General features: G+C 50.4%; 1 protein-coding gene across 5 annotated transcripts in view; it reads left to right on the top strand.

Moving 5' to 3' along the window:
• Window positions 1-588: 588 nt before the first annotated feature.
• UNC45B (unc-45 myosin chaperone B) overlaps window positions 589-11,107 on the top strand; it is a 33,881-nt gene continuing 23,362 nt past the window's right edge. For 2 of the 5 annotated variants that reach the window (XR_010593794.1, XM_065572991.1), the window contains exons 1-3: window positions 589-743; window positions 6,240-6,401; window positions 7,861-7,897. Coding sequence is in view for 2 of the 5 variants with exons in the window: in XM_065572991.1 (XP_065429063.1) it covers window positions 6,240-6,401; window positions 7,861-7,897 (199 nt within the window). In the remaining 3 variants the exon portion in view is untranslated. Of the gene's footprint in view, window positions 744-5,943; window positions 6,131-6,239; window positions 6,402-7,860; window positions 7,898-11,107 lie in introns of those variants that run through there. The other 3 variants (XR_010593793.1, XM_065572990.1, XM_065572992.1) reach the window with 3 other exon arrangements.

Here is an 11,107-nt window from a genome sequence, read left to right as displayed (position 1 = left end):
ATTAGTGTGCCACTAATTCTGTGACCCAACACTCATCGCCTGGATATGAGATGATCCTGTGGGAAGGCATAGCCCCTTGGTAGGATTCAGCGGTTGCCGTGGGGCAATACGGGACTGAACGTGAGCGTGGTTCTACCTCTGGGACCTCTGCCGGGCTGGCGGGGAGCACAGCTGTCTCTGGGCTTCAGCAGCTCTCCGTGGATTCCAAAACAGACCAGAGACGGAAGAGCTGAATGGGATTCCTCTGAAGCAACTTCTCGAAGGCGCTGGGAGGCTCTAGTTATTGCAGCTGGTGCCAGGTCTTTCCCCAGTTAAAGGAGTCAAACCATTTGCTCCTGACGCTCAAATGTCTCCTGCTTCCTTAGCTAGACAGGGAAGGGGGTCTGTGCATTTCGGGCAGGGGTGTTCCATCAGCCCAGCTGTCGGCTTTTCCTATTTAAAAAGCCCAGAGTCCAGCTTTCGGCGACCGCAATGCAGGTGTTTGAAATGCATTTCGGCTCTTTAGCAGGAGGCATCAGAATCCTCCAATTCAAGAAACTCCTTTTCCTTTTGAAATCTGACCTCCCCCCCAACCACTGGCTCACCGTCCTGGGCTCCCTGACCATGTCACGGAGCTATATAAAGCCCGGGAGGCCAGCCTCTCCCTGTAGTACAAGGGGAGGAAGCCAGTGGGCAGGCTCAGCAAAGCAGAGTGAGTGTCCCAAGCTGGTGACCATCGCAGCATTTTGAATTCTCCACCCCAGGTATGGAGGGCAGGGATGGGCAGGAACCGGCGGGATGCAATGCACTGCCTTAGGACATTAAGGAATTGACTTTTTTATTTGGAATGCATTTCTGCCGCGGGGGTGGGGAACTCTGAGTTCAGTGACAGGTGACACTGACAGGCTGCAGGGGCAGCTAATGCTGCCCAAATATGGCTAGGAACTGAAATGCAAGATAGGGTCTTCTCAGCATGTGATGTATGCACACTGACCCCACTGCTTCCTGTGCTAAGTTTTAAGCTTCCCCCCCCACACACACAAATTGGCTGCTAAGAAGAAGATCTTCTGGCTTTAAATGCTTTTAAAAAGCCAGATCAGCCCCTTTCATGCTGAGGAGCAGTTTGGGTTTTGTTTTAAATGCTTCGGCCTAGCAAACCACTCCAATTGGCGTACTAATCGTACACCAGTTCTGGCAGTGGAAAGTGTTTTGAGCTGGTTCTAGAAATCCTTTCCTAGGAGTAGGGACAACATGAGTCGTTCATCTGAGGAAGTCCTTAGTTAGCCTTTTTCTTACTTGCCTTGTTGGCTGGATTTTTAAAAGACTGTTTTTGGATTTCGTTAACAATTAGTTGGTTGACATTTTATAAGAATTTTTTTAAAATGGCAGTGTCAACATTTGACTTTTGACAAGAAACTAGCATGGGGTTTTTGCTTCTGAAAATGTTTTCCTGTAATGCCAAAATACAAAATATTACATATTTATTGTCTTGCAAAATTAACTTCAGTTTGGCCCCTTCTTTCATGCTTATGTAAGACTCACCGCTGCAGCGCCTCCTACTGGTCGTCCTCAGGGAATTAGCTCTCCCAGCGTCAGGAGCGCCCTCTGCAGGCCGGTGATCCGCCTTACTGCTGGCCCTGTGTCCCTCCCAGGACCGGGGGGCCTTGTCTTGGGTGCTGCCCCCCTGGCAGTACCCCTCACAGCCCCAGTCTTCCCCTCCCAGGGGAACCCCCACCCCCTATCCCCACTTCACCTCAGTGTTCGACTACTGCCAGTCCCCATCTAGCCCCTCCGCTCACTGGGGCAGACTGCAGTGTAAGCCACTCATCATAGGCAAAGGGGGGTTGGACCTGCTGCCTCTCCTACCCATGGGCTGCCCCCTGCAACTCAATACCTAGTGGGCTTTACCAGGCCTGCAGACTGGGGCTTTCCTAGGCTGGTGCTCCCTGGCTTCCTAGGACTTTCCCCAGCCCTGCTCCAAACTAGGTTCCCTTCATGGCACCTTGCAGCCAGGCCCTTCTCCCTCTACAGACAGAGGGAGACTGCCTGGGCTTCTGACTCAGCCTTTTATAGGGGCCAGCTGGGCCTGATTGGGGCATGGCCCCAGCTGAGCCTATTTTGCCCCATCAGCCCAGGCTTCTTGCCCCAGCCCTCTCCTGGGCTGTTTCTAGCCCCGCAGGGCAGGAGTGGGTAACCACTCCCCTACACACACACGCCCCTCAAAACCCCCAGCTCTGGGGGAAGGGGGCCTCTCGGCCTGGGCTCCCTGAAGTTAGCCCTCCAAGGTCATCCCTACAGGCCCGCCAACCTCCTTTCCATAGCCTCCCAGCCCCAGGTTTGGGTTTTGGCCTTCCTGCGGGCCAACTCCATGGCCTCTAGCCGCGTCCGCAGGTCTGAGTCCCCCATGCCCTCTTCTTTCAGGGTCTGGGTCCCCACAGTCACCTTGTCCACCCCCACCTGGGTCCCGGCCTCCTGCTGGGCCCAGTCCATTTGGGTATCCTGGTCATTGACCTCCCTGGCAATGGTCTGGGTCCCACCCTCTCGCAGGGTCCCTGCCACCTCCCCTGGGCGGCCCACTGGGCAGTCAGCCACTCTCTCTGCCACCTCCAGCTGCGTTTCCCCCTCCCCCCCAGGGGGCAGTCTTTCCGTAGGTGGCCCAGTTCCCGGCAATGCCAACAGTCTCCCTACCTCGGTGTTGCCAAGGCCTCCTGCTTCTTTCCATTGTCCCTCGCTGGGCCAACCCTTCCTGGATTGCCCTGAGTTGTGTTCCTTGGGGCCGGGCAGTCCCGCTAAAGGTGGCTCCGCCTCCCACAGGCCCAATATGCCCACAGCCGCCTGGGTTCCCTTACCCAGCGTGCTGTCTGAGGGACTGGGTGCCGTCCCAGTTCAGGTTGAGGAACCCTGGCCCCAGCCCCGTAGGGACAGTCCAGTTTTATGTGCCCGCGCCTGGCACAGACTTAACAAGTCCTTAGTTCTGTTCTGGGCCTCCTGGCCCTAGGGCCGGGCGCCTCCCTCAGCGGTTCCTCCTGAACACACGCCGGAGAAGCTTCCACAAGGCCCGCTGTTCCTCCACCAGCTGGGCCATCTGTCCTTGGAGGACCCATTGCGCCTCCCGCAGTCCTGTGGGTCATCAGCCCCCTTCCACTGGGGCACTGACCTGAGCCTCACCCAGGGACAACACCCGGAGTCTCAGCAAAAAAGACCCCGGTGTAACAGGGATCCATCACCCTCTGCGTCTCCACCTTCAACATTCAGGCAATAGTCCACAGTCCTTGCCCAGCCCCTTGTATCGGGGCAGACTGCATGTGCCCGCATTCTCCACCAATGCGGAGCCTCCTGCTGGTCGTCCTCAGGGAATTAGCTTTCTCAGCATCCAGAGCACCCTCTGCAGGCTGGTGATCCACCGTACCGCGGGTCCTGTGTCCCTCCCAGGACCCCGGTGCCCTTGTCTTGGGTGCTGCCCCCCAAGCAGTACCCCTCACAGCCTCAAGGTCTTCTCCTCCCAGGGGAACCCTCACCCCCTATCCCTACTTCGCCTCAGTGTTCGGCTACTGCCAGTCCCCATCTAGCCCCCGCTCACTGGGGCAGACTGCAGTGTAAGCCACTCATCATAGGCAAAGGGGGTTCGGACCTGCTGCCTCTGCCTACCCATGGGCTGCCCCCTGCAACCCAATACCTAATGGGCCTTACCAGGCCTGCAGCCTGGGGCTTTCCTAGGCCAGAGCTCCCTGGCTCCCTAGGCCTTTCCCCAGGCCTGCTCCAAACTAGGTTCCCTTCTTGGCACCTTGCAGCTAGACCCTTCTCCCTCTACAGACAGAGGGAGACTGCCTGGGGCTCTGGCTCATAGCCTTTTATAGGGGCCAGCTGGGCCTGATTGGGGCATGGCACCAGCTAAGCCTACTTTGCCCCAATCAGCCCAGGCTTCTTGCCCCAGCCACAGCCCTCTCCTGGGCTGTTTCTAGCCCCGCAGGGCAGGAGCGGGTAACCACTCCACTCACCACAGAAATGCAGTGTAATACTATAGACCAGGGGTCGGCAACCTTTGAGAAGTGATATGCCAAGTCTTCATTCATTTACTGTAATTTAAGGTTTCGCATGCCAGTAATACATTTACAGGGGCTGGCGGACAGAACCCCAGACTGGCAGCGGGCTGAGCGGGGCCGTCGGCCAGGAACTCCAGACTGGCAGTGGGGGCGGGGGCAGACAGAACCCCAGACAGGCAGTGGGGTTCCTTCCAGCCTGACCGTTCACCTTTTGGAATGACCCATTGTAGTCCCCCTTTAACCAGTTCCTTATCCACCTTTCAATTCTCATATTAACCCCAACTAATAATTTCCCACGTGGAACTGTGTCAAATGCCTTACTGACGTCCAGGTAGATTAGATCTACTGCATTTCCTTTGTCTAAAAAAATCAGTTATCTTCTCAAAGAAAGAGCTCAGGTTGGTCTGGCACGATCTACCTTTTGTAAAACCATTTTGTATTTTATCCCAATTACCTCTATCCTTAACTATTTTCTCATTCAAAATTTGTTCCAAAATCTTGCATACAATTGAAGTCAAACTAACAGGCCTGTAGTTTCCCAGGTAACTTTTTCCGCCTTTCTTAAAAATAAGAGCTATATTAGCAATTTTTCAGTCATAGGGTACAGCCTCCACATTTACAGATTCATTAAAAATCCTTGCTATTGGGCTTGCAATTTCATGTGCCAGTTCCTTTAATTTCTTGGATGGAGATTATCCAGGGCCCTTGATTTTAGTCCCATTAAGATGTTTGAGTTTGACTTCCACCTCGGATGTGGTAATTTCTACCTCCATATCCTAATTCCCATTTGCCACTCTGCCTCAGTTTTTAGTGAGGCTAATGAAGAGCTTAGAGGTAGTGGCAGAGTATTTATTAAGGTGTTGGGCCATGCCTAGATTATCTTTTAGTCTCCACTTTAGCAATCCCACTTCTTTCCTGGTTGGAGTTGCATCACATACATCAATATATGGAAATAGGCTGCCAACATTCTCCACGGCCAGTTTTAAGAGCAGCTACACTTCCAGCGACAATGGGCTGGTTCTCCCAAGTGATGGCAATATGAGCTTTCAATTGCTCTCCCCCGCTTCCTTAACCTTCAGTGAAGTGGCTGTAAGTGCTGGTGTTAAAATCTGCAATGCATGGCCTCTTGCTGAAGCTGCATGCATTGGGTGGAGATCATGAGATCAGATTGGTTCGAGGTTTGACTACTGTGGCAAGGCAGCCCGTCTGCCTCGCCGGACCTAGCGCTCCCTCCTGTGGCAGGGCCGGGGCCTGGGGTAAATCAGCCCCACTCTGGAGCGTGTCTGTCTTCCCTCTTCGGGGTTTGTTTCTCAGAGCCTTCCTGGTAGGCCTCAGGGCAGGCCTGAGGAGTGCTCCCCTGCCAAACCCAGGGAAAACAGTCTCTAACGCACTGAAAAAAAGGGGAGACCTTTCCCTGACCCCCTCACTAGGGCAGGAGTTGTCCTGTCGCTGGCCCTGGGGTGTCAGTCCTTCCCCTAAACAGGCACTGGGTTTGGGTGTCTCCCCTATGGGGAGGGGCACAGTCTTTCACACTGGAGAAGCCGATCTCCCTACTGCTGCCAGCCTTGCAGTTGTCTTTTCCCCCACCCCCTCCCCAGAGAGGTTTTAACTGGTTTCAGGCAGCCCTTAATTGGACTCCGGTGTCCCTAATTGACCTGAAGTAACCCCTTCCCAGCTTGTGGGGAAAAGGGTCTTTAGCATTCTAGGGCGAACATACCTGTTTTCCCAACCCCTTCTGCAGCCGTCCGGCCTGACCTTGTCACACTACCCAGGCACTGGGATCTGGAATTCCAGACTTCTACTGTTTAAAATAAATGTACATTAGGAAAGAATCCAGCGTGGATGGAGGAATAGTTCCTTTCGTCTCTGGCGCATTCAGTCCAACTTCCCTGATTCCATAATGCTTAGCTCCCTAATACAGGGCAGCAAAATGATCAGGAAAGGACTGTGAAAAGATTTTGGAGACAAATTAGAGCAACTCCCCATCCCAGTATTGCTACCCTGATGCTGACACGCTGCATTGTCCTGCGCTAGTTATCCAGCATTATGCATCACTGTTCCATCAGTACAAGGGAGATGTTTACTCTTCCCTGCGCCCTATGAGGCAGGTATTTGAGCATAGAAAGTGCTGCGCGTTTGCAAATATTAACAAAAGCATTAACTTACATTGATACTGCCCCGAAGATTGAGAGGCTGAACTGTGGCTTCCTTCCCCAGATGGAGGACCCGGTTCAATTGAAGGAGGAAGGCAATAAGTATTTTCAGGCCGACGACTATGAGAATGCTATTAACAGCTACACCAAAGCCATGAAACTTACCAAGGACAAGTCACTGCAGGCCGTGCTGTACAGGAATAGGGCAGCCTGCTTCCTGAAAAAGGTGAGATGAGAACCTCTGAACTGGGGCTGGATTGGGGGGGGGGGGGGGGGGAGTAAAAGATTATAGCAACTAGTGATGGCGGACAGGTGGGTTTAGGGCATTGAGGGGCTTATCTGCTCACTTTATTTTTAATATAGAAAACAGTGCCGCTTGCACTACCAGTTCCAAAATGTTTTGCTCTCTTCAGCATATCAACTTGTGAGCCCCGGGGACATGCAGGGTACTGGTGTTGTGCAATAGCTTTGAGCCACCTGTGTCACAACTAATTTCGAAGATGTTACTTTGATCTAGATACACTAAAGTGCATTTTTCTTTCCATGGAGTGTTTCTGGTTGGGCCATAATGTCACTTTGGTGACAAGTATTTGTAGAGGTCTAGTGTGAAGGGCTAAAAATCATAGAAGATTAGTGTTGGAAGGGACCTCAGGAGGTCATCTAGTCCAACTCCCTGCTCAAAGCAGGACCAATCCCCAGACAGATTTTTGTCCCAGATCCCTAAGGCCCCCTCAAGGATTGAACTCACAACCCTGGGTTTAGCAGGCCAATGCTCAAACCACTGAGTTTTCCTTCCCCCCAGAGGGGTTTGTTTACTGGGAGGGAATGGAGTTGAGCCACTGTCCTCAGTCACTTGTCCTTGTGTCGGAGGCTTCCTGCCTATGAAACAAACAGGATCTGACTAGAACACACTGCCTAGTACAAACCACATGGAAACAAGTTCTTAAAAAGCAGGGACCATACAAACAGAGGCCTTCAGTTATTCTCAACCCGCCAAAGAGCCATAGCCCTGCAGTATTAACTCTGCCAGCACTCACTACCAAGGGGAGGTTAATTCCAACAAAGTTCCAGGTGACACTGTTTGTTTGAGGGTGAAGCAAAAATACCAGATGCTACATCCCACTATGCCTCCCAGGGCATAATGTACTAGCTGAGGAATGTTAGCCTTGGGCCCAGCCTCTAGAGAAGGGTCCCATGCTGCTTACCAGTTAAGGGAGATCTTTAGCCCAAACAATAGAGGTTTTTGGTAGCAGAGGGATCTGAATTCTTGACCCTTCTGCCTCTGTGTAAGTTTTTTATATAGACGTGTCTCTGCAGTATATGAACTTGGGTGCCTGCTTATCCACAATATGTTGTGAGCACACACATCAAAGGAGTCTAACTCACACTAGACTGGTTTACGATGACTTGCTGTGATGATTTCTACAAAAGACCATCCTACACAAGCCTGCCGATTGCCTGATCATCTTCGCTGCTGATAAGGCCAGGAGAAAAACCTGAAATGATGCAGAACCAGTTCTTTGGGGATCCTCCATTGCTCAATGGTTGTACTGGAAGCTGTTACAATGTGTCTTACGTGACAACCTTTCTCAGCCCTACATTTCTATGATTCTGTACCAGTAAGGAAAGAGTGTTTATTGCCCACCTTTATAGCTAATAAATCTCTCTTCCCTCTGAATTGACAGGAGAGCTATGCCCAAGCAGCATCGGATGCTTCTAGAGGTAAGCAGAAAGAGAGCTCTAAAACGTGGGATTTGAGTCTCACTACAGGCATTTGCTCCTCCATCTAGTCTGTTCTCAGATCTGGTTTTATGTCCGCTTTTAAAAAAAAAAATGTTTGAGTTTAACTGATTTTATTATTTGTTTGGTGTTAGGCTTTGCGTAAATGAAAAGGTAAATACAAAAAGGGTATCCCATAATTAACTATCTATTGTACTCCTGTAGCTTTACTGTTTGGTGTAGTTCAAGAAATTAACTATACAATTGTTTTGCTTAGAATGTTAAATACCAGGATTCTATACTAGTTCATATAAAGTTCATCCTCTTAACTTTACAATGAAATGAGAGCATCCCTGTTCCATGTGCTCATAGAATGGGGAGTGCTGGAGAACAAGAACACAGGTATCCACTCTGCATGCCCATTGTGCTTAAAGGGGGATGAAAGTTTTCTACACTGATAAACGTGTCCTTAAAAACCTGAAGATTAAAAAGATCCCAAACGTCAGTGAAGGCACTCTCATTAGGAAAGGGATGGATAATAAGACAGTAAATATCATAATGCCATTATATAAATCCATAGTACGCCCACATCTTGAATACTGTGTGCAGTTCTGGTCACCCCATTTGAAAAAAGATATATTAGAATTAGAAAAGGTACAGAGAAGGGCAACAGAAATTATTAGGGGTCCGAAACAGCTTCCATATGAGGAGAGATTGAAAAGACTGGGACTTTTCAGCTTGAACAACTAAGGGGATGTTCTGATAGAGGTCTATAAAATCATGAATGGTGTTAGAGAAAGTGAATAGGAAAGTGGTGTTTACTCCTTCACATAACATAAGAACCAGGGATCACCTGATGAAATTAATTGGCAGCAAGTTTAAAACAAACAAAAGGAACTACTACTTCACACAATGCTCAGTCAACCTGTGGAACTCCTTGCCAGGGGATGTTGTGAAGGCCAAAACTATATTGGGGTTCCAAAAGAACTAGATAAGTTCCTGGAGGATAGCTATTAGCCAAGATGGTCAGGGGTGAAACCCCATGCTCTGGGTATCCCTAATCTCTGACCACCAGAAGCTGGGACTGGATGACAGGGGATGGATCACTCAATGATCGTCTGTTCTGTTCATTCCCCCTGAAGCACCTGCCATTGGCCACTGTCAGAAGACAGGATACTGGGCTCGATGGACCATTGGTCTGACTCAGAATGGACGTTCTTTTTTTACTTTGGCAAATCCATTCAGTGAACTTATAGGGAAAAAGCAACAGAGAGTCCTAATAGGGGAAAAAAAACTCTTCCCTAGACAAAAATCCATGTTCAAGTGTCAGTGTGGATCCCACTCTAGGTACGTGTGAGCCTCACGCACGCAAGATCTGAATCTTTTGAATAGCAGTGTCCATTGGGCTACGTCTGTGCCACGCATGTCCTCATGGTTCCCCACTCCCCAAATCCAAGGACATCAAGGGCATGGTGACCACTACTATCCCTCTGTTCCCTCTTTCCACCCGTGGCAGTGAGACGGAATTAGAGATGTTTGACCCACTATCTCTTAGCCCTTTTTTCTCTGATTCTGAGTCCGATTGGAATCCGTTTTCTCCCCCCTTATTATTTTTCTCCTTTTAATTCAGAATCACTAAACCTTTTGTTTCGCTTGCTGCCTGTGGGCTCTAAGCCTTGCCTGTCTTGCAGTGGCTTAATCCCTTTCATTGACTGCCACAACTGTTGTCTTTTTTGCCTTTATTGTGAGTCTAGCTAACTTAGGTACTTATAAAGTGCCCATCATCATAGTACTTGAGCAGCTCGCAATCTGTGGGTATTTATCCTCACAACTGCCCTGTGAGGCTGGGCTACACTGTCATCCCCGTTTCACAGATGGGGAACTGAGGCACAAAGAGACTAAGTGACTTGCCTAAGGTCACACAGGGAGTCTGTGGCGTGGCAGGGAATGGAATCCAGGTCTCAAGTCCTAGGCTAATCTCCTAACCACTGGGCCATATTCCAGACTGGCGTTCTGTTCGCTGAACAGTCTCTCCATGGACGTGGGATTATGGGGACGCCTGCCTTGAGCTTCACCTGATGGACAAATGCATGCAGGCAACCTCGGACCCAGATGAGAGAAGATCGACCTCTGATCAGGTCCCTGTAAAGTCCTCCCCTACGAGTGCCCCGACCAGCTGGCATGACTCCAAAGACCAGTATGGACTGGAACTCTGTGTCAAATAAAGACTTGGCACTGACGACCACTCCAGTACCAGCAATGTCCGTATGGAACCTGGTGCTCTCTCTTCCCATGGTATAAAGATCCTTGAAGGGATTGTTGCACACTGACCCACCCGTCCGAGAACCCCCTCCTGCCTGGGATCTCAACGTCGTCCTTGCAAGAGCTGCTTTTGGGATGCTCTTTATACCCCCCTTCCCTCAAGGCTCCTCTTAGCTGCAATCACGTTGGCTAGAAGGGTCAGTGAACGCCGAGCTCTTATGGCTGAACCCCCTTGTGCAACAGAGTTTTGAGACCTCCTCTGAGACTTAAGCCTAACGTGGTCTCGGTGTTCCATTGGCACAGTCTCCTCCCTTACCTGTATTCTCCCAAATCCCCATTCTGCGCTTGGGGAGAAGAAACTCCACACTCGGGACATTCAGGGACTTTATTATTCTATATTGGTATGTTAAAGCCCTTCAGACTGTATTCTCATCTCTTGGTGGCCCTCTCCTCCCAGCGGATATCAAAATGGATCACACAGTGCCTATCAATCAGCTACCAAATGGCCAATGGACCCCTCAGTCCACCAGAGCACAAACTACCTCCTCTGCCAGCTTCAGGAACATGCCAAATTGGAAATCTGTAAGGGAGCTCTGGGAAGTAACTCCCTGATGTTAGTTAAGTACTGTGCCCTGGAACGGGCTACAAGGGCAGATGCCACGTTCGAGAGTAGTATTACCATCCCTGGTAGGTCAGATCAGTCTGGATGACTCAACCCCACCTTCCAGGTGGGATGCAGGTTGTCAGTCACCTAAAGTGGGTTCCACACTGACATAGATTCATAGGCTTTAAAGTCAGAAGGGACCCTCATGATCCTCTAGTCTGACCTCTTGCACGTTGCAGCCACAGAGCCTCACCCACCCACTCCTGTAAGAGACCCCTAACCTCTAGCTGAGTTACTGAAGTCCTCAGATCGTGGTTTAAAGACTTTGAGTTACAAAAAATCCACCA

The sequence above is a fragment of the Chrysemys picta genome, chromosome 19 (genome assembly GCF_011386835.1).
Source record: "Chrysemys picta bellii isolate R12L10 chromosome 19, ASM1138683v2, whole genome shotgun sequence".
NCBI classification, from domain to species: Eukaryota; Metazoa; Chordata; order Testudines; family Emydidae; genus Chrysemys; species Chrysemys picta.
The sequence above is the reverse complement of the archived record's forward strand: the minus strand, read 5'-3'. Positions and strand labels throughout refer to the sequence as shown.